Below are 22,077 nucleotides of genomic sequence, written 5' to 3'. Positions count from 1 at the left end.
AGATAGAGCCGGGCCCCGAGCCGTGCGCTTGTATAAAAGCTTTGCGGGGTTACAGCGGGGAGGGGGCGGGGGGTCACGTCGGGGGCAGCGCCTTGGGCTCAGAGCAGCGTGATCTCGCTGGGCGGCAGCGTCAGCCTCTTCTCCCTCGCCCCCAGCAGCCGCTCCATGTGCGCGGCCACCACGCGGCACAGCTCCAGGCCCTGCGGGACGGGACGGGGCGTGAGGATGGGACACAATGGGGGCACTATGGGGGCACACACTATGGGGACACACACAATGGGGACACCACAATGGGGACACCACAATGGGGACACGCTCGGGCCGTCCCGTCCCCCTGGCGGCCCCTACCTGCTCCAGCTGCAGCTGGGTGACCCCCTGCGCCTGCAGCTCCCCGGTGGTGATCTCCACGTACGGAGAGCTGCAGCCCGCTGCCGGCCGCTGTGTGCGCGTCGCCTGCAGCTCCTTCAGAGAGAACTTGGCCACGGGCTCCTGGGGGTGGGGGTGGTTGGGGGCTGGGAGGGCGGTGCTGCGCTCCCCACCGCAACCAAAGGGTCCAAAGACCCCCAGCACATCCCAGGCATCCCCCGCACGGTGTGTAGGGAAGGCCCTCCCGCCCCTGCTCTGTGCTCTTTTGGGGTCCCCACTGTGCTGGGAGGGAGATACCAGCCCCCCAGCTCTCCCCATGACCCATGGGGTCCCTCCATCGCTCAGCCCCCAGCCCACACCTACGTGGGTCTCCTTGCTGAGGAAGTTGAGGCCGTTCTGGTTGACGGCCAGGATGCAGGGCGACACAATGGCGTGGTTACTGCAGCTCTGGATGTAGAAGAAGGATGAGCCGAACATGGGGCAGGCACTCAGCAGCCCTGACATAGGAGGGGATGGATGGAGGACAGGGTCTCTTGAATTGCCCATAAAGAAACCCCCGTACCCCATCCCTGTCCCATAACCCTCACCCAGGAACTGTGCCCGGGCCTGGTGGGCACTGAGTGCCTGCGCTTGCTGCATGTGCTGGGTCACCATGTGCAGCCAGGATGGGGCTGACAGCAGGCGGAAGAGCTGCGGGGGGACATAGTCCTGTACTTCCCTCCTGCAGGGACACAGAGGTCAGGGATTGCAGTGCCCAATGGGCCCCATTCCCTGCAGGATGTGGGCTCTCAGCCTGCCCCATACATGGTGGGGAGGTGGTGGCCATCCTTGGCTCGGTGCTGGAGAGCAGCCAGCTTGGCCACTTGCTGGAAGTGCTGCTCTCCTGGCCTGGTGGGCGGCAGGACAGTGAACAGCCCCTTGAGGTAGTCAGGGAGGACCTGGAGGGAGACAGGGCGGTGATACGTCTTGGAGCCAGCGCTGGGGGTGGTGAGTTGTTGGGAGGGGGGACACCCTGACCTGGTTGTAGTGCACAGTGACGTAGAGCTCATTCTCAAACTTGAGGGGCTGTCCCCAGACCACCCTGCGGCACCAGAAGGTGTAGGCAGCATCCAGGCGCTCGGTCTCGGTGGCCACATCCAGGATGTATTCCCGACGTGTCAGCGGCCGCACGCTCTGCCCTGTGCAGCCCAGCAGCCTCAGCACACTGCTGGTCCCCACTTGGTGCTCACCTGATGGCACAGCTGAGCCCACTGGCCCCTCACCTCTGTTGGTGACCACAAAGAGGATATATTCATCCAAAGCCTCCGGGCGCTGCAGCCCCATTTCGCAGCACAGCTCCTCTATCACATCCACAGCCACCTGGGCACAGAGATATGGGGTTGGGGTGGTGTCACATCCCCTGCCACCTTCACGGTCACCACCAGCTCTTGCGCTGGGGTTCACCCTGCACAGCTCCCCAGTGATCTCCAAAGACCCTTTAGTCTCAGTGTCCCTCAGCTCAGTGACCATGTCCTGGGGTGCCCTCAGCCACTGTGTCCCCCAACTCACTGAGCACGTCTTGATCTTGAGGTGCCGCTCGATGCCGCCAGGCAGGAGGAAGAGCTGGCGCTTAGCGCTGCGCCCAGCCTGCATGGGGGAACACATCAGGTATGGGGTGCATTTCTCACACCCCACAAGGACACCCCACGTCCCCAGGGTGCTCCTACCACAGTGAGCCACATTCTGCCCTCTGAAAGCCCAGAGTGTCCCCAAAACAGCTTCCCCAATGGGAGGCTCCCAAGCGCATGGGAGACATCCCAAACTTCATGGGGGGGGATCTCAAGCTGGTATCAGCCCTGCCCTGCACCCCATGGCCTCACCACCATGGCTTTGAGCTCCATGCTGCTGGGGAACAGGCGTCGGCCACCAAACTGCAGGGTTTTCCTCAGGTTTTGCTCACAGGGATTGGTGTGGGGATGGCAGCCCTGGGGGCTCTGCAGCACAGGATGGAGGCAGGTGGGATAGGGCTGAGCTGGGCCATCGCCTTCTGGCTCTCCTTAAGGTCTCTGGAGCGTATGCAGCCCCTACCCTGGAAAGGCAGCTCTGGGCGCATGCTGGCATTCCGCAGGAAGGCCATGAGGAATGGCCTGAGCACCTCGGAGCACTTGTAGTAGGCGGTGAGGATGTAGAGCAGCCTCCAGCCCTTCTGGCAGCTGTCCCTGCAGGGAAGAGGCTGAGCTGAGCCCCAGGGAGAGAGAAGGGTGCCCATGGTGGCACCCACAGCCCCAGGGTCCAGAATAGTGCGGTGTGAGCCACAACGGGACACAGCTGTCCCCAGCATCAGCCTCCAGCATGGAGACAGGGACTCACGGCTTGGAGCTGGTGTTGTCGGTGACCTGATTGATGATCTGGCAGTACACCTCATCCCGTAGCACCTCGTGCTCAGCACACAGCTGGGGAGAGGCACTGCTCGGTGCACGGCTGGGGACATCCCCATGGCCACTGCCACCACTTAGCACTGTGCTGCAGGGTTTACCTTGAGGATAGTGCAGACGATGTCCAGCTCTGTGTGTCCTCGCAGAGGGTGGTCACCCATGAACTTCATCACAGCTGGGGGTGACAAAGCCACAAGGTGACAGAGCTCACCCTGTCCATTCCCCAGGGCAAGAGAGCCTCCCAAACTGCAGCACGTGGGGCAAGCAGGCTGGAGGAGGCACCCCATCTGGCCATGCATGGGGCAGGGGGATGGGGTGGGGGGGCTGTGCCCACCTTGGAAAGTCTCAGTCGCCAGCTTGTTGACACTGCTGTCTGTGATCTCAATGAGCGACTCCTGGATGGGAATCTGGGGGGAGAGCGTGAGTATTGGGGGAGATCCCAAGCACATCAGACCTCAAGGGGACCCACAGTGAGGAACATCTCCAGGCACAGGGTGGCACACCACAACAAACCCCAGCTTTGCATGCCACTGCCATCCCCGATGCATCCCACATTCCCACACCTTGGTGAACCTCAGCATCTGCATCTCGCTGGACCCATCCATCTTGCCCTTGCTCCCACAGGACTCCCTAGGAGAGAGGGATGAGGGAGCAGGTGGGCACAGCCACCCTCAAGGTGTCCCCGTCCCTCCATCAGGCACTTACGTGGTCGCATGCTGTGCTGCACGGAAATATCTCCTGGCAAAGGCCAGCATGGGGCAGGTCCCTGTGCCATCCCCAAGCTGCTCGATGCTGTCACCCTCTGGACCCTCTGGAAAGGCAGTGCTGGTCGGAGACCCCTGCAGAAAGGAGTGGTGGGCACAGGGCATGGCCAGCACTGGGCTGGATATGGCTGGCACAGGGCATGGCTGGCACCGTGCATAGAGCAGTAACCCCAGAGCAACACTTACCTCAGTTTTGCGATCCAGTTCCTGGGCTACAGCAGTGGAAGCCACAGCCATGGCCACGGCCCCTGAGGCTGCCACCCTGCCCTGCTTGTCCCCAGGTTCCTCCTTCCTTTCCGCTGGCAAGTGGACGAAGTCAGGAGCTGCGACGGGCTGGACGTACTCAGCTGGGAAGAGCCCTGACCTGCCGTGGATGGCCCCAAACTTCCACCCTGCACCAGGCAGAGGGGTGGGGATGGCCCCGGGTGTCACCTGTGTGGCACCCACAAGCCCTCGCCATGGGGTCCAGCTGTGGCTTTCAGCTGGAAGCGGCTGCAGCTTGGCATTGTGTGAGGCAATGGCACAGAAGAGGGTACACAGACACCACTGGATGCAGGGACGTGGAACAGCACCCAGTTCTGCAGCCACCCAGGATGGGAATCACAGGGGAGCATCCCTCTGCTTTGGGTTGGTGTTAAAAAGGGACAAAGCCAGCTTGCTTGCTTGGGGGCAACAGAAGTGGGATCCAGCCCCAGGGTGGAACAAGGCTCACGTCAGATGGATACACACTGGGGACACATACATAGACACCACAGAGCCACCCACCAAAGTCCTGGGTGCCAGTCTTCAGCTCCTCCAGGTACATCACCTTCTTGCGAACCACACAGCCATAGTAGTGATCTGTGGGGGAACATTGCCGTGGATATCACAGGGATGGCCACCTCCAGGACACCACCATGTCCCCAGAGCTGTGCCCTGGCTGAGGGTGGGGTGAGACCCCTTGAACTCATGAAAGCCAAGGGGCGAGGACAGGAGATAGCTCACCTCTCTTGGGGTGCTGCCGTGGCTGCAGGTGAATGATGTCTCCTTTGTGGAAGCTGAGCTGAGCGTCATCCTCAGGGCTGTAGTTCCTCACAGCCACCACGTACTGGGAGTCCTGGGGGTGGGGGGGGCTGGCACAGCCCATGCACGCATGCACATGCACTCATGGAAATGCATGCACACCCATGGGAATGCATGCACGCCCATGGGAATGCATGCACACTTGTGCACAGGGGCTTCAAACACCTGTAGAACCACCCCAGGGTGCCAACCCCAACAAACCCCACAGGTCCCAGGCAGTGTTCCATGAGCAGGCTGTCTCCTACTGCCCGCCCCATGGCCAAGATGTGTCCCCCACCTTTCTGAGCTCCGTGATGAAGTGATCCACCATGGCCTTCACCTGAGGAGCTTTTGGGGAGAAGAGGATGAGCTTCTCACTGCTCAAGTTGAACTCCAACATGTTCCTGGATGGGGTGGCCACGAAGAGCACGTCTGCATAGCTGGGGCAGGAAGAAGGCAGGATGAAGCACCGGGCACCCACAGCATCCATCTCAATATACACATAGTGCAGCCCCTACCTGTACACCCGCAGCACACGCAGCTGCTCTCCAGGCATGTTGGTGCCCTTCACCAACCGCAGCAGTTTGATGCCAGCGTGGGACACAGCCAGGATCTGCACACCCGTCCCCACGCTGCCCTGCACATCGCTGCACATCAGCTGGGCACAGGGACCATCACCACTGTGTCCCACCCCATGACGTGCCCTCACCGTGGCAGGGAAGAGGCGTGAGAAATAAACCTCACAGCTGTCCCGAGCGGCCGTCACGATCTCCTTCTTGACACTCTCAGTGGCAACGGGGCTGAAGGAGTCCAGCTTGTTTTCCGCTGTGGGGAAAGCAAAGGGGTTCTGGATGGGGTTCTGGTGCAAAATGAGGTTGCTCATCCCATTTCCCAGCCTGTCCGGAACATTAAAACATAGCGCTCTAAAGCAGCAAGCCTGGCTGAGCCCCAGCATGGCTTGTGACTGTGCAGCACCAGGTCACAGCCAGCTCATCTACAGGCAAAACTGGTTCACATTTAAGCAGAATCACTTGTAGCACAGATGTACCCAAGAGATGGGGACAGTTGCCAGAGTGGGAGGATGGGAGAACCCCACTGTGAGCTTCTCCCTGCCAGGAACAGCAGCTTTGGGGTGCAGATGAGCATTACCAAAGAGCGATTTCATGCGGAGCCGCTCCTCGGGGCTGATGCGGATGCAAGTGTCGGAGAGCGTGTCGGTGAAGATCTGGGGTGAGGAGCACAGGGAGTGACGTGTCCCAGATGCCCCCAGGTCTCCCTGCCCTCAGCAGGGCTGTGGGAAGCTCTGTGGAGCTGGAGGTGGGGATGCGGGGCCGGCTCAGCTCCTCACCTGCCGGAAGATGAGGTCCAGCAGCAGCGGGTTGTTGAAGCTGTCCTTGGGATAGAAAACCTGCCAGGAGGGACAGCAGCACAGCTCAGCTGGGGAAAATCCCCTTTATCCATGCAGAGTTTTGACATCAATCTTATTCCAGTACAGAGGGGGCAGGTATTGTCCCAATGAAGCATGGAGCTGCTCACACCATGTCCTCCTGATTTCTCTCCATGCCGCATGGAGCAGGCTGTCTCCAGCCCTGCCCCCAGTCCCAGCCCTGTCCCCAATCCCATCCCTGCACCTCCTTGCGGATGTATATTTTCCAGGGCACGTTGCAGTAGGTGTAGAAGTCCTCGCTGCAGCTGCGGTGAAGCTGGGTCTGCACCTGCTGCGCCTCAGATGGGAGCTCCCTTGACACGAAGACTGCAAAGAGATGGAAAGTCCTGCACGACCCTGGAGGGAACAGCTGACAGCCCCTCCCTGCCAGGGGAAACTGAGGCACTGTGGGTTAGGGAGGGTACAGCCATTATCTCATGAGGATGCTGTAGAGCGGGACCTGCATCCAGACCTGGTGCCGCGGGGGAAGGATGAGTTGCCCCACTGCCCTGACACACCAGTGTAGCTCTGCCCTGCGATACCTGGAGGCCGGGAGGCTCCCAGTCGCCCCACTGGTGCTCTCAGCTGGTATCTGCCACTGGGGACTGGTTTCACTGCAGCCACAGCCTCCGTGGGCCCCTGTGAGGCAACGAGCAGACTGAGGTCGGGGCTCAGCCCAGCACAGGAGGCACAAGGGTGGCTGCATCCCTACCACAGCCGCAGGCACCCGGGCTGATGAAAGCTGCTCCTTCAGGATCTGCAAAGCTTCCTCGTGGGGATCCAGCTTCTTCCCAAAGAGCTTGCTGTGGACACAGCAGCCTGATGTCAAACATACCCCGCACCACCCACGTCTCAGCATCACACACCCTCCAGTAAGAGGGCAGTGGGGCTGGAGGACACAGTTGGCAGCCCCACGGCTCAGTGCAGGATCTGGGGGTACCTGTGGGGCTGGGGGCCACGTGAGGTGGGCTGGCACTGCCGGATGATGTTACGGATGTTGTGAGTGGGTCGTGGGACGTGCTCTGAGTTGAGCCGGGAGTGCTGCACTGGCTCACCATTCCATTGCCAGCCAGTGAGTGCTGTAAGGATAAACCACGGCTCATGGAGACTGTATGGGCAACCCACCCACTTGACATCAAGACCCTGTCCCAGGCACCCCTTACCTCCTTTCTGTGAGTAGGGCCGGGGCTGGGGTGCCCGTGTGGGTACCCCCTCTGCTGCTCTGCCCTGCAGGGTGGAATTGCACCATGAGGACCTGTCCCCTGCCCCATTGCTCCTCAGTGCCCCCATGGCTGGGGAGCAACCTGGGCAAGAGTGGGTTCAGCCCCTCCCAGTCCTGCCCCACTGACCGGGGGCCCGGGTGGATTGGGGTCTGTGCGGTGCTGTTGGGGTGAGGCTGTCTCCGCACCTGTGAAGGCATAGTGGAAAGCTCAGCCAGCCCAGCACTGAGGACTGCAGGGTGCCAGGGTGTTCCCCAAGCTGAGGGATCAGGGATCAGTTGGGGAAAATGAGGCATGGAGCCAGGGAGGGACCCAGGAGCTCACCCCTTGGCTGCCGCGTGTCGGTGGACATGGTGGGTTGCTGCTGCTTGGCACCACTACTGCTGTCCCCCCTTCCCACGCTGCCACCTCCCTTCATCCTCTGCACGATGGCAGCAGGCTTCTCCAGCTCCTGGTGACCAGGTGGCAAAGGGGAAACTGAGGCACGGCCCCACCACGGGTGCTGTGCTGTGCCCCACGCCCCCAGCTCTGCTGACCCTCGGGCAGGGGGACGCCACTCACCCCATTGCCGTAGGAGAGCACCGGGTCAAAGAGGCTGTCCAGGTACCGATCCAAACCCTTCTGGGTTCTGTGCTCCCCGAAGTCAGTGTCTGGTGGGCAGAGGGCAGGATGAGCCCAGAAACCTTGCAGTGAGCACAGCCCCATGCGTAGCTTGGGGTCAGGGTCTGCCCTACCATGTGGTGGGTACCCCTCTGCCTCCACCAGAGATGGCAGCGTGGGTGCTCTGACAGCCGGAGGAGGCGGGACTTCATCCAAATCCACGGGATGCACCCTACAGAGAGTGGGGAATTGCCCCAACCCGTGCCCCTACAGCACCCATCCAGCCCTGTGCCAACTGCAGGGCTGTGCCCCATCCCGGGTACCTACGCCCGGCTGGCATGGTCCCGGCTCCCTGCCCCATCCCACGCGATGAGGAAGCAAGACTTCTGCTTGGGGAAACCCTGCAGCAGCTCCAGGTCAGAGATGAGGTCCAGGACGTAATCGTGTCCAGCCAGCTCAGCCCACTGGGTGCCCACCTTCATGGCCACGGACCACCCGCGCCAGCCCTCCACCAGCCCCCTGCTGACAGCAGGACACTGGGGACAGGCTGACCCTGCTCTGGGGGACACTGTGCCCAAGAGCTGGGCAGTGTAGCTCCCACCCTATATCCTGGGTCATCCCAGATGGCTTAGGGGGAGCTGCAGGAAGTCAAGCTGGTGGTACCTGTGCTTCAGGACGTCTCCTGCCAGGTCCTCACCAGTGCTCCAGGAGTGCACAGGGCAGGAGAACTGGTCGCCTGGAGAAGGATGGGCGGTGAGTGGGTTCTGAGGTCCCCTCTTGCACTGGGACCTCCCACAAGAACCCAGCTCTGTGCCACCCCACACCGTTGAAGCAGAAGAGCTGCAGTGCCATGCTGGCTTGTCGCCGGTTTGCGGTCCACTCCAGCAGTGAGGGTGGGTAAGCACGGGCACCCAGCTGGGACCGTGCCATGGCGTGCATCAGCTTGCGCTGGCACACCGGCTTGTAGCCAGCAAAGGCGTAGTCGGAGACAAACCTGTGGGGAAAGGACGGCTACTGAGGGGTAACCCTGTGGTGGTCCTAGACATCGGCCATAAGGGACCATGGAGGGATTCAGAGCACCCCCAAATGGGAGAAGTATCTCTGGGAATGTGCCAGATTGACCCTGAGGAAACATGGTGGGGACCTCAGATGGGAGCAGCATCCTCGGACACTTGCACCAGGCTGATCCTAAGTGACCACATGGGGACCTCAGAGCACTCCCAGATAGGAGCAGCATTCATAGGCACGTGTGCCAGGATGGCCCTAGGGGATGCTGGAAGCACCCAGTACTGTTACCAGGCTGTCTATCCACATGTGACCCACAGGATCTGGGCACTGTCCCCTGTGACACATTCCAGGTTACCCCCACAAAGGACCCAGACCCCATCCCACACCACCTGCTGGGGTCCCAACAAGCTCCCAGCCCCAGCTCACTTCAGCAAGTACTTGTCGAAGGCAGCAGATGGGGGGAAGGCGCTGAGGCATGCAGCCAGCAGCAGCCAGCCCCGCTCCTCGTTGTTGACGTTGGTGTTGCGCCAGACCTGGTTGGCTGCTTGTGCCAGCAGCTCATCCCGCAGCCCCGGTGCCGACAGCCCCTTCTGCACGATGTAGTTGCCAAAAAGAGTCTCCTGTTTGCCACCCAGCCCTGGGTCACCCATGAAGCGCAGGATCTGTAAGGGCAGAATATGGGGGGGAAGAGCGTAGGGGGCTGTCTGTCTCCTTCCTTCCAGCTCAGCTCCTCTTCCTCACTCTGCACTCTCCCACCTACCAGCTTGAAGAGGCTGAGTGCCTCGTGGCACAGCTCCTCGTCCAGCCGGGTGAGCGGGGCAACCAGTGGGGCTGTCAGCATCCCAAAGGCCGGCTCCTGTGGTGACACCCGCACCCGTGGCTACCTGCCCCCCTGGGGGACCCTGCTGCTGCCACCCGGGGAGACGCAGTGGAATGTTCCGAGTATTGAGGATGGAGATTTTGGGACTGAGAAAGGGTTGGGATGTGGGAAGGGGACAGCACCTTGTGGAGTCTGAGAGAAGGATGCCATGCTGTTGGGGATCCCGGGGACTTGGAAACATGCAGTGTAAATAGAGGGAGAGGAGGAAGAAGAGGAAGAGGAAAGACACGAAGTGGCCAGGGCCAAGGAACAAAGCGACCTGCGTCTCCCGGCCCCGCGTTGGGTGTCCAGGAGTGCTCGGCGGGTCTCTCTCCAATAACCTCAGCGGGGTCCCCGTGGCCCCTGGAGACAACAGAACCCACAGGGAGGGCGGGCGGACAGGGGCACATCCAGCTCCACACAGCACCGCAGTCACCCCACAGCCGGCCCCACTCGAGCCCCATGGCACCACCTTGGGGACCCCAAACCTAACAGCTGCACCACATCCAGGGCAATGAGGACCCCCGTGAGCCCCCTGCCTGCTGGGGCAGGTGGCCGGTGCCACCCTTACCTGGAAGTGGCCCCGCACGTACTTGGCCATGGAGTAATCATTGATGTCGAGGGGCAGGGTGAGCTGGGAGTCGGGCTGCAATGCCGGCGGCGGCACCAGGACCACGCAGCCAGCGTTCACTTCACGGGCAGCTGCAGCACACAGCCAGCAGCTCCGGCACCGCAGCCAGGGATGGGGATGAGGGTGGTGCAGGCTGGGGGCTGTGCTTGACCCACTCACCCGCCGCGGCCTCCAGCAGCCCCATCAGCTCAGCAGGGATCTCCAGGTGTGTCACGTCCACCACCTCCCTCCTAGTCAGCTCCTGCCATGAGCACAGGGATGGGGCCCCATTGCTGTGCTGCTCCCTGATATCACAGGGTGCTGTGGCATGGCAGTGAGCGAGGGCATAAAAGCATCACTCCATTACCTGCTTCATCCTCTCCTTCTCCTCCTCCGCCCGCCGGCGTGCATCCTCCTTCCTCTGCAAGCACAGGGACACTACGCTGGTGCCCCAGTGTCACGGAGACCCAGAGGCATGGGGCCACACCATAGTGTTGCCTGTCCACCCCACCAAGGAGGTGGTGGGGGTGGGAGTCTGAAAGGCTCCAGAACCTGGTGGTGCCCCCATTGCCCACCTCACCTTGAGGTAGCGCCGGCGGTTCACGTAGATGTGTACCAGTGACCTGAACTTGATGAGTGTGTGCCTCATGCGGCGGTACCGCTGCCTGCAGGAGGGCACTCCATCATCCCATGCCCTCCCCCGTCCCTCCACCCCAATGACCCTCAGCTCCACCTGGCCAGGTAGCCACGTGCCCGGCTCTGCAGCAGGACGATTTTTCGGCGCAGGGAACGGAAACGTTTCTTGATGAAGAAGGTGCGGGCGTAGCGCTGCAGCGTGAGCGCAGCCAGGTGGTGGGCACGGGCACGCTTGCTCTCCAGTGCCTGGTACAGCTGCTCCTTCAGGAAGAGCTGGGGAGAGCACGCTATGAGCCCCCATAGTACATCACTTGTACCCAAGCATCTCGAATTCTCCAGCAGCCCTTTGTGGGACAGTACCTTGCTGACGCCAACGTAGTACATGCTGGGGTTGACGGGGCAGAGGTTCCTCAGCATCTCCACACAGTTGGCTCCATTGGGGATAACGTTGGACCACATGTCGACCAGGCAGCGGTACCTGGAAGAACCCACAGCACTGTCACCACATGGGGCTTCTCCCACCATGTTGGCATAGGCCCTTCCCATTGCCTGGGGTAGCATCTTCTGATGCTTTGAGGCCAAGCTGGGAGGCACCCAGCTCCCTACTGAGGGTTCCCCAGAGCTGGCAGTGCTTGACCCACAGCCACCACCCTGCATACCCCCAGCACCTGTCGATGAAGACGAAGAAAGGGATGCGGATGGGGAATCCCTCCTTGCGGATGCGGATGGTCTCCAAGATGCCCGAGTAGCGCAACTGGCTGCTGACCACATCAGCCTCGAAGAGCCCTGGCTCCTGGGGGGACAAGGAGTGAAGCCTTGGTGGCTGCGTGGGCAGATCCTCACCTGTGAGGGGCAAGGAGACGTGAAGACCCACATGGGACCACGCACCCACCGCACTCACCTTCTTGTTGTTGGGTTTGATGCAGCGCACAAAGAAGGGGTTGCACCTGTGTTGGAGAGGCAACATCAAGGGACAGGGGACAAAACCAGCCTGGGCACCAGGGACTCAGGTTCAACTGTCCCCCTCCCTCCAGCAGTGTCGTTGTGTGCCCTGCTTGTGCCAACCTCTCCATCTTCTCCACCAAGTCCAGGAGAGACTGCTGGAACCGTGCAGCCACTGTGGGAGCCTTGTAACGCCGCGTCCTGGTGCTGCTCCTCCTGACCAGGCTCCTCTGCCGGGCCAGCACCTGGGCATGGCCAAAGAACAGGTTGGCCACCACCTGGGAGGGACAGGAAGGGTTACAGAGCAGGAAGGTGGACCTGGTAGCCATGCAAGAACAGTCTGTGTGTGACATGGAGGTTGGGGAGCCCTAAGGGAAAAGGGCATGGGGTGGAAACATCTGCTGCTGCTCCCCTTGAGTGGAAGACAAATATCTAGGGACATTACAAGCAGCATGTGCCCGTGTCTGGTGCCCCAGGCAGGGCCATACCTTGGTCCTGCTGCTGATGAACAGGTCCAGCACATCCTGACGGACCTGGTCATAGTTTTTATCCAAAAACTTGTGAACCTGGCAAAGGGCAAAACCTCACAGTGAGGAGCTCAGCAGGGAGGTGAGGAGCTTCAGGCTGGGACTCTGCAGGAGGGGAACCACTCCCAGCCCCCAGCCAGAGCCCTGGGGATGCCCCTTACCCCCTGCTGCTGGATTTTAAGAACATGGTTTGGTGGGCATGGTGGTGATGTATCAGTGGTTGGATTTGGTGATCTTAGAGATCTTTACCAACCTTTATGATTCTATGATCAACTCCATAACCTTCCATGTCAGCTCTATAACCCATCACACACCTGGTAGGTCACCTTCCCCGCGTAGTGCTTGATGGTGAACTCAGGCAGCGGCATCTTTGGCTTGGTGTACAGAGGGTTGGTCCCATGGTGGTAGTGACACTTCTGCAGGAACGTGTGATCCGTGGCCTGGGGGCAGACAGCAGGGTGAGACTCCATAGCACAGCTCAGGCAGTTTGGTGGCACTGGGATGGGACACCCAGCCAGGTGACAGTCCAGGATAGCCCAGGGGCTGAGCAGCCCTGGTGACACCCAGGCATGGTGACAACCAGGTGGTGACATCCTCGGTGCTTCAGGTTGGGGCAGCCTCACCTGGGGGAAGCAGCTCTGGTCATCCAGGATGCGGAGGATGCCGTAGGGCTTCTGGGAGATGAGGTCGATGCAGGGCTGGTTGTCACTGAAGGGGATTTCCTTCCACTCAATCTGCTCCCTCAGGTACTCCTCCTGCCATAGCAGAAGCTCAGTGAGCCCTGCACCCTGGGCTGGGCACTTTGATACCCTGAAGTCCCCAGATCCGTGGTGACATGGCCAGAGATGAGCAGAGTATGGCTCCGCTCCCCTGCCCACCTGCTCCTCTTGGAAGATAATCTTGTTGAAGAAGAACTGCAGGTACTCATTGGCGTAGTTGATGCACAGCTGCTCAAAACTGTTGAAGTTGAGGTCCTGCAAAATAAATAAATAAATAAATAAATAAATAAAAGAGCAGTGGGGTATGAAACTATCTGGAGCTATTCACAGCAAAATTGGGGAAATAAGAGTATACAGCGAGGTCTGTGCCCACCTCGAAGCCATAGATGTCCAGGATGGCAATGGAGAGGGCATCCTGCCGTGGGTACACCAGCTTGTTGATGCGGTCAGTGAGCCAGCCGAAGAGCAGGGCATAGAGGGTCTTGGCAATGGCATCCCTGCAAGGAAGGGTGAGCAGAGCAATGACTGAGGAACCCTGCCCTGTGCACCTGCAGCACCCTGTATAGCCTGGCCAGTGCATGTCACACATAGGCCTGCATGCATAGCCTCTAGCACCAAATCTGCACAGAGACCATCCCTTTTTCCCTGTCCCCTACTACGACATTCCCATCTTCTCAGTCCCAGCCCCCCTCCCTTTACCTTGCATCCACAGCACTTTCAACAGTCAGGGGGGTAAAAATCTTCTCCCGCTGTGTTTCCTAGTTGCAGATACACAAAGTGTTGGTGTGACTGAGGTTTTAGCCACAGTGGCCACCGATGCATCCCTCAGTCTTGGGCTGTGACCCCCCACACACTCACCGTCACCTTGAAGGTGATGGCTTTCTGCAGGCCCTCAGGGGAGATCTGCAGCAGCTCGGCCACCGTCCGGATCTCTGTGGCACTCACTACCGTTGCAATCTCCTGGCAGTCGGTCTGCAGGACACAGAGTGATGGAACAGGGCATTCCCTTTGTGTGCACCCCAAACTGGGCCAGAAGATCTGGGCATCGGGTTGGCTCACATACCTCGTATTTCTCAAAGTAGACATTTCCCAGGTGGAGGACAGAGGAGAGGATGCGGAAGATGCTGTTCTGCTCATCAACAGTGAAGCCCAGCACCTCCATAGTATTGAGCAGCCGGCGGAAATCCTCCGCATCATCCTTGCCTGGGATCTCACAGTTCCCACCCTGTCACAGCCCCACAGCGCCATCAGCACCCCCAGACTTCAAGGGCTATGGCACAGGGGGACACCATGAGCCACCTGGAAAGGGTTAGTAGGAGGCAGGAGCTCGTCACCTGGTTCAGGTAGTAGTAGGTCTCAGCTCCCTGCAGGCAGTAGCGCTGCCGCTGCTGGGCAGGCAGCCCCACCAGCATCTCGTAGAAGATGTGATAATTGCGCTCGCTTTTGGCCTGTGGGACAGAGGGATGAGCTGCAGGGTAAGGGAGGGTGTGGGTAAAGCTGGAGGGACCCCCCCAGCACCCACCTGGAAGACCACACGGGACTTCTCCAGCAGATACTGCGAGGTGATGGCACCACAGATCAGACCACTGTAGGGGCGAGAGCAGGCACCCAGCTGGCAACATGGGGGTCTCCAGGATGGCTCCATGGCCCTACCTCCCATTCTCCTGCTATCTGCAGGAATCAGCCCCATCCCAAGGTTCCTCCCAGGGCTCCCAAGCATGGCAGGAGCTGTGCACTCCAGGGTGACATTGGGCATCCCCATGGGTATCCCTATAGGAGCGGTGGTGCTGATCAGGAGGGACCATGGAGACCCACAGGCAGTCAGGGTGACCAGCTCTGGCACAGCATCACTGCACTATGGGCAGGAGACAGCAAGTGCCATGTCTTCCTGTCTTTGTCTTTCCTATTTCTATATTTCATTCCCAAAAGCTGCACTGTATGCATGTCCCACCCCTGCTGTGATTGGCCCAGGAGTGGGGCAGGGGGTGGGGATGGGGAGGACATGGGTTGGGGGTGGATGTGTGAGAATGCTGGGTGTTACTTACTCCTCCATAAAGATTTCCACAAATTTCCCAAACCTGCTGGAATTGTCGTTTCTCACAGTTTTGGCATTGCCGAAGGATTCCAGCAAGGGGGTTGCCTCCAGGATCTGCCCACAGCCAATGAGGAGAGCCCAGGTGAGGGACCCCAACAGCCACAGGACGTGCTGTGCCAACCCACCCTGCTGTGCCACCACCATTGCACACCCAAACTGGAAACGTGCAACACTAGCAGCCTGCACTGGGATGCAGCACAGCTCAATAACTCCATGCACGCAAACAGATTCCAGCTCCCACCCTCAGTGTCCCCATGTAGATGGGGTGACGTGGCAGAGATGCCACCATTTTGCTCAGCCTCATTGAGCCATCTCAGTCCATATCCCCACAGGTACCTCTATCTGCTGTGGTCCAGGTGGAAGCATGGAGACAAAGAGAGAACGGTGGAGCCAGCAGAGGGAGGCAGGGATGGGGGCAGGGGTGGGACAGGGCGAGCAGCAGCCCCTACCTGCTGTGCCGTGCTGCGCTTCTGGCTGACAGCTGCCAGGTAGCGCAGGATCAGCTTGGTGGCCTCCGTCTTCCCTGAGCCACTCTCCCCACTGAAAGGCAGAGCCCACCCTTAATATGCCCACCCAATGCACCCCATGCCCAGCGATACCCATGGGGCCAGGCTGGTGCACCCTGCGCAATCAGGGCAGTACTAAGTGCAGGCAGTGCACATGGATGACCACCTCTCACCTGATGACGATACACTGGTTGTGTTTGGCATCCATCATTTTGGAGTAGGCGACGTTCGCGATTGCAAAGAGGTGCCTGGAGGAGGATGGAGGCACAGAGGCATCACTGCATCACCCCAACACGGGCAGCTCTGGCTCTGGGGGCCTGGGGGTGGGTGGTGGCACAGCAATACGATACTCACGGTGGGTTCTCGCCCAGCGCCCTGCCTTCATACTGCAGCACCTGCTCCATCCCATAGATGTTGTATAGGCGGTAGGGATTCACCGACACCAGGATGCTGCCGATGTAGGTCTGCAGGAGAGCAATGAGAGGCTGCGGGTGCTGAGGGAGCAGTGCCCCCAGGGGACACCCACAGCCCTGTCCTTACGTAGATGAGCTGGCGCTCAAAGCGTGTGCGGATGTTGCTCAGCACTGCAGCTTCCTGCAGGTCCCTGGTGGAGGGGGAGTCTGTGTTAGGGAGCACGAGGGGCACAGGACCCACAGCCCCATGGGGATGGAGCTGTTCCTGGATGGGACCGTGGCACTCACTCCAACTGGGTCATGTCCTCCAGCCCGTCCTCTTCCTGCGGCTCCTGGTAGCGCATAATGGGCAGGCTGCACAGTGACTGCATCTACACAGAGAGACAGCATGGGCACCATCACAGCATCACCATTCCCACCTGCACCACCACCACTGCCCCAAACTGCCACCTGTGGCCCCAGTGCCAGTAAAAGCAGGGGCCCCAGGCAAGCACCCATGGCCTTAAAATGGGTGCTTGTAATGACAGCATCACGTCTGCAGAGAACAGGTCTGGAAGCCACCTCAGTGAGGCAGCACTTGGGACTGTCCCGTTGCTGTTCCTTGAGGTCCTGGGCAGGAACAGGTAGAGATGGCTGCATGTGGGCTGCCCAGGGAGGTGGTGGAGTCACCAGCCCTGGAGATGTGGCACCGAAGGTCAGTGGGTGTGGGTTAGCGTTAGACTTCAGTTCCTTTCCAAACCAAATGACTCTATGGCAGCACCCAGCACCACATCTACACCCAGCACCACATCTACACCCAGCACCACATCTACACCCAGCACCACGGCCTGTACGCAGCCCCTGCTGGCTCCTGCCCAGCAGCAGGCAGGAAAGCAGACACCCGGGGTCGTGCTGCTGCCTGCTAACGAAACCTCTCCGGCCCCATCCTGCAGATCAAGTCTCAGCATTTCCATACGTGGGCTGCAGCCAGCCAGAGTCAGGTGTCTTCAGCGCAGGGGGGCCACGCAACAACCATCCCCCATCCAGCCCGGTTCCCATGCAAGACCCCACCACCCCCCCAGCTGTTTGACCCCCACCCTGCCAACACAGCCCTGGCTGCCTTACACCCCTCAGCACGGCGCTCTCCCCCCACCCAGCACGCAGAGCAGTTCTGGTGGTCGGGGCTGGATCTGATGCCCACTCGCCCACCACCACCATCCCACCGTGATCTCTACGACAAACCACCCCTCTCTCACCGCACCACCGGCATTACCTTGCTGCGCCAGGGCTGCTTGCTGCCCAGGTACCCGTCCGCCCAGGGATGCCTGTCCCTCCAGGCGCTCGCTGAGCGCTGACACAGGTACCGGCCGATGTCGGCTCCCCTCTGGCTCGCCCGCTGCCTCCCACGTTCCGCGGGGTGCCGGGGGTAGCCCTGCTCGGCCGTCCAGGCGTCGGGCATCTCCCGGACCCGCACGACGTGCTGCTTGGACCAGTGCTGCTTGTACATGCGGGACGCCCTCCGGAAGGAGCCCAACCTCTGGATCTGCGGCGTCACCACCGCGTAGCGCCCAGCGCCGTCCTCCCCAGCCACGGCCTCGCTCTCCGCAGGCTCGGGAGCACGGAAGCTGCGGCGGAGGACGGGGGGCGAGCCGGGGGGGCGGCCGCGGGGTGGGGGGCTGCGACGGCGAGCGCTGGGGGAGGAAGAGAGATGGGGGCTCCCCACGCCGGGGCTCAGAGGGCCGGGGGTGCCCATATCTCTCCGGGACGCGCGTCTCGGTGGGGAGGGCGAGCGAGATAAGGGGCGGCGGGCAGGAGGTGGGGACGAGGGAGCTTTGGAGGAAGCCATGCTCCCCACGATCAGCGACGCCAGGGACTGCCCCACATGACGGATCCGCCCCGGGGATGGGCTGCGCCCCCCAGACTCGGCAGGAGGCGGCCTTGGCGGTGGCGAGCGAGGGGCCATGCCGGCGAGGGGCTGCCCGATGCGCTGGATGAAGGATTTGGGGGGCCCAGACGCGGGGCTGGACGGTGGGGCCGTGCCCTGCCAGGGAGGCAGCTCCGAGCTGGGGGCTCCATCCCAGGAGGGGCTGAGTCGGCGGCTGCCGGGGCGTGAGGGCGGTGCAAGGAAGGAGCTCCTCATCAGAGGCTTCACAGCCTTGGTGGGGGGCTCGGGCTGCCGCGGCCACGCCAGGGGGAGCCGACCCGGGGGGCTCACTCCAGGGGAGCTGCTCCGCCGTGACGGCCGCGGGGTCAGGGGTCTCCCCGACACCCCCGAGAGCCGCGATGCTGGGGCTGGCGGCGCGGCATTGGGGGGTGCCCGCGGCACAGCGGGGGGGTCACGGCGGAAGCTGGTCCCGAAAGACACGGAGCGCCGTGGCCGCTCACCTCGCACGCTGCCGGGACGCGGCGGGGCTGGTGGTGGCGACGGAGAGCGCACGGGGTTTATAAAAGGATTGCGGAGCGAGGACGGCCGTGAAGCTCCCGGTTCTCGGGGCGGGGGATCCCGGCTGCCTCCCACCCGCACTGACCCAGCACGCTCTGTCCCGTGGCCAAATCGCCTGTAGGAGGGTTGGAGGGCACCGCGGTCCCAAGGATTCCCTATGCCCCGCAGCGCACGGCCGAGGGGCTGGAGCTGTGAGAGGGAACGCTGCAGGAACTGCCCCAAAGGGCTCCCACACACCCGCGCTGCTGACACCCGGCCCCCCCGGTTTGCTTTGGGGCTGGCAGCTGGTGGCTCATACTCATCGTAGTCATCCTCATCGCGGTGCGGGGATGGAGGCAGGGAGATGTCCAGGCGGTCCCGGCCAAACAACTTGACCTGGGGCCTTGGGAAGAGCCTGAATTTCCTGTTGAGGGAGAGCTTGGAGGACAACGTGTCCCGCATGCCCTTCAGCGAGGAGGTGCTGAGGATGGAGAAGGGATAATCTCTGTCCTCCTCCTGCCAATCTTCTGGTTCCTCGGCCTCAGCGATCTCATCCAGCCCCAGAGCGTAGGGATTGCAGGAAGACTGGGTACGAGATGCCCACCCACCCTCACTGTACTGGATGTGGTGCTCGGGGTACTCATCCCCCATGTACCCTCCAGCCGTGGGGCCAAGGGGCTCCCCAAAGTCCTCATAGGGGTCTCCCCTGTAGGTAAAGGGTCCTGCCACCTCATCACTGTACTCTGGGTCACTGCTGTAAGGGTCGTAGAGGTGGACTGGGGACCCATAGTCCTCATCCTCGGGCTCCAGGTAGTCATAGGGGTGCTCCAGTGGCTCATTCTCATCCCAAAACCCTCCATCGATCCCGTACTCATCCTCTGTCTCATAGCCGGGGTAATCAACATAACGAGTCGGCACCGCATCCTCAAAGCCATACCCTGGTGGGTAAACTGCAGTGGGCGAGTGGATGTAGTCTCCCTCATCATCCTCATATCCATGCTGCAGGCCGTAGGGTCCTTCCTCCTCCTCCTCAGCATAACCACGTCGAGGGCCATAGGGTCCATCATCCTCCCTGGTGTAGCCAAGATGGCGGCTGTAGGCCCCACCTGGCACCTCTTTGGTGTATCCATGACGGATCCCATAGGGCCCCTCCTGCTGGTGTCCATAGGCCGCACCACGTTCCTCCTGTGCCCACCCGTAGCGCGGGGCCGGCGTCCCCGTGGGCCTGCCATGCTGTGACCGCCGCCGGGAGGATGTGCGCCTGGCCATGCTGCTGCGCCGCTCTGCGCCGGGAGCCGCGGGCCCACTGCCGGCCGGCAGCCGCCTCATGTTGGCTCTGTGCCTGAGGATCTCGTCTTCCGCAGGGAACGGCAGCTTCTTGGCTCCGATACGGGACAGCCAGGCCGTGTCGGCCGCCCGGCCACCCCCCGTCAGCCGCCCGCGCCGTGACAGCAGCTTCCTGGCCAGCCAGCCCGTGGCGGATGCTGCCTTGCTCAGCACCTGTGCCCGCGGCTTAAATTTCCTTTCCGGTCTCCGGCGGAAGAGCGACGCGCTGTCCTCGGCCACCTGCCCAGCCCTGTGCAGCAGAAAGAAGGCCGGCTTGGCTGGCGGGGCGGCCGCGGCCTCCTCCTTCTTCCTCTTCTTCCCCACGTGCTTGAAGCGCACCATGAGGTTGGAGGTGGACTTGAGGACCGCTTTGTTCTTTTTCTTCTTCTTCTTCTTGGTGCTCTGCTTGTGCAGCCCCCAGAAGAAGCGGGACGTGTTCTTGAACTGCCCCTTCTTGGGCCGCCGCAGCCCCAGCTTCTTGAAGCCCAGGAAGAGCCTGGAGGTGCTACGTAGGCTGCGCTTCGCCCGTGCCTTTGGTGCAGCCGCCGCCACCTCCTCCTCCTCCTCGACAGGCTGGGCCTTGGCCTCCGCGCCCTTGGCTCCTTTCTTCTTCTTGGCATTGTCAGCTGCTTTGGAAGCGCCTTTGAGGTTCTTCTTGGCCGATGCTGCATCGCTCTCACCCTCTTCTTCCTCTGCTTCCAGCTGCACCTTCTTCCCCTTGCCTGGCTTTTTGGCCACCGCCTTCAGTACCCCTTTCTTCTCTTTCCCTTTCCCCTTCTTGGGCTCCTCTGCCGCAGCCTCCTCCTCCTCCTCCTCCACCTTCTCCTTCTCCTCCTCTGCCACTTCAGACTCCTTGCTCTCCTCCTTCAGCAGCTCGCTGTCCGACGTCTCCTCCACCTCACTGACCACCTCCTTCTTGCCCTTCTTGCCATCCTTCCCTTTCCCTTTTCCCCCCTTCCCTTTGCCATCTGCCTCCTTTTTGGCCTCCCCCTTCTTGCCGGCCATCCCGCCGGTGGCAGCCGCTCATGCTCCAGCTCTCACTCCCGCTCTGTCCCTGTTGATGCCCCTCACAGATGTCACAAGGTGACCCTTATCCCAGGGGTGGTTATTTACCTGCGCCTGCTTTCGCTGGGCCGCGTGCCCGTTTGTGGCTCCCCGGGCTGCCTGTGGGGGCTCCCGGCTGGGCATGGTGCAGGGCCGGCACTGCAGGGCCGGCAGGAGCTGCCGCCTGCCTCCCACCCAGCGCCACGAGTCCGGCCCGAGGTGCTGGCTGCGGGGCTGCCGGCTGTAACCCAACCTCGGGGCTCACGGCAGAATGAATAATGCAAGGGACGAGCTGCTCCTGCACGGAGACTTTTCCAAAGGAACCAAGGAGAAGCAAGAAACATGTCTGCAGATGGTGCAGGAAGGGCAGGTCCCACAGCAGGCATCATTCCTGCTGCACCTGGCTTACAGTGGGATGCTGCAAGGGCTGAAAGGCAGCACTACCAGCTCTGTGCCCCAGGAACAAGGCCCCGAGCCCCCAAAGCCACCCCCAACCCAGAGCCACTCACTCTTCAACAGCTGAACGCAAACAGCACCACTTACATTCATATCAGCACAAAGCACCGTAACCAGCCTAAATTCAGCCTCTGCCACCTCTGTGTTGCAATGGGAGTCACAAAGGAGGACCCCAACCCCAAATCATATCCTGCAGACCCGCTGGAAGTGAGGGGGAGGAGGGAACCCACGGGGTGCAGCGTGGGGTCACCCCGATGTCCTGTGCACATTGTGTGTCCCACAGCCGTGCCCAAAGGCGCACGTGCCCACCCGCAGGGTGACCGCATCAAAAGTTAATGCCAGCCCTGGATTCGTGCCGCTGCGGGTTCATCAAACTTTTAACAGTGGCGGTGTGAATTCGCTGCCTGGCTCACACCGTGCTGTCCAGGTGGCGCCGCTCCAACCCCTCCTCCCCAACCCGGCACATCGCAGCTCCGCCATCACCATCATCACCATCACCGCACCACGCGTTATGGCCCCACCGGCGGTACAAGCGCCCACCCTGTGCCCCGCACCACCCACCTGCTGCCACAGCCGGACAGAGCGCCACACCATCACTGCCACCCCCCTGTGCCACCCGCACAGCCACAACCCTCCGTGCTGTGCTTCACCCTGGGGAGCTGCTAACAGCAAGCGCTGTGCTGTGCTGTAGGGGCTGCTACACG

The 22,077-nt window shown here is 61.4% G+C and overlaps 1 protein-coding gene across 1 annotated transcript; it reads right to left on the bottom strand.

The window, feature by feature from the left end:
- Positions 1-20: 20 nt before the first annotated feature.
- On the bottom strand, positions 21-21,372 carry MYO15A (myosin XVA). Its single transcript, XM_015877012.2, has 64 exons — positions 17,399-21,372; positions 16,435-16,517; positions 16,274-16,337; positions 16,088-16,197; positions 15,907-15,981; positions 15,677-15,767; positions 15,564-15,572; positions 15,178-15,281; positions 14,655-14,718; positions 14,467-14,580; positions 14,196-14,357; positions 13,991-14,104; positions 13,832-13,890; positions 13,506-13,629; positions 13,292-13,387; positions 13,037-13,168; positions 12,728-12,853; positions 12,375-12,452; positions 12,010-12,164; positions 11,846-11,891; positions 11,613-11,737; positions 11,305-11,422; positions 11,042-11,217; positions 10,889-10,973; positions 10,676-10,729; positions 10,489-10,570; positions 10,270-10,400; positions 9,600-9,695; positions 9,266-9,501; positions 8,656-8,825; positions 8,495-8,567; positions 8,159-8,350; positions 7,966-8,063; positions 7,793-7,881; positions 7,556-7,682; positions 7,361-7,419; positions 7,175-7,238; positions 6,952-7,090; positions 6,724-6,814; positions 6,554-6,650; positions 6,217-6,338; positions 5,934-5,993; positions 5,735-5,810; positions 5,295-5,410; positions 5,104-5,222; positions 4,884-5,025; positions 4,529-4,640; positions 4,310-4,384; positions 3,731-3,936; positions 3,486-3,619; positions 3,344-3,410; positions 3,115-3,187; positions 2,882-2,955; positions 2,716-2,798; positions 2,430-2,564; positions 2,226-2,316; positions 1,915-1,992; positions 1,629-1,725; positions 1,384-1,544; positions 1,171-1,304; positions 954-1,087; positions 730-863; positions 349-489; positions 21-200 (listed from the first exon to the last, which is right to left on the bottom strand). The coding sequence occupies exons 1-64, from the start codon at positions 20,876-20,878 to the stop codon at positions 99-101; spliced, it is 10,254 nt and encodes a 3,417-aa protein (XP_015732498.1). The 5' UTR covers positions 20,879-21,372; the 3' UTR covers positions 21-98.
- Between the last annotated feature and the right edge of the window lie 705 nt (positions 21,373-22,077).

The sequence above is a fragment of the Coturnix japonica genome, chromosome 14 (genome assembly GCF_001577835.2).
Source record: "Coturnix japonica isolate 7356 chromosome 14, Coturnix japonica 2.1, whole genome shotgun sequence".
Taxonomy (NCBI): Eukaryota; Metazoa; Chordata; class Aves; order Galliformes; family Phasianidae; genus Coturnix; species Coturnix japonica.
The sequence above is the reverse complement of the archived record's forward strand: the minus strand, read 5'-3'. Positions and strand labels throughout refer to the sequence as shown.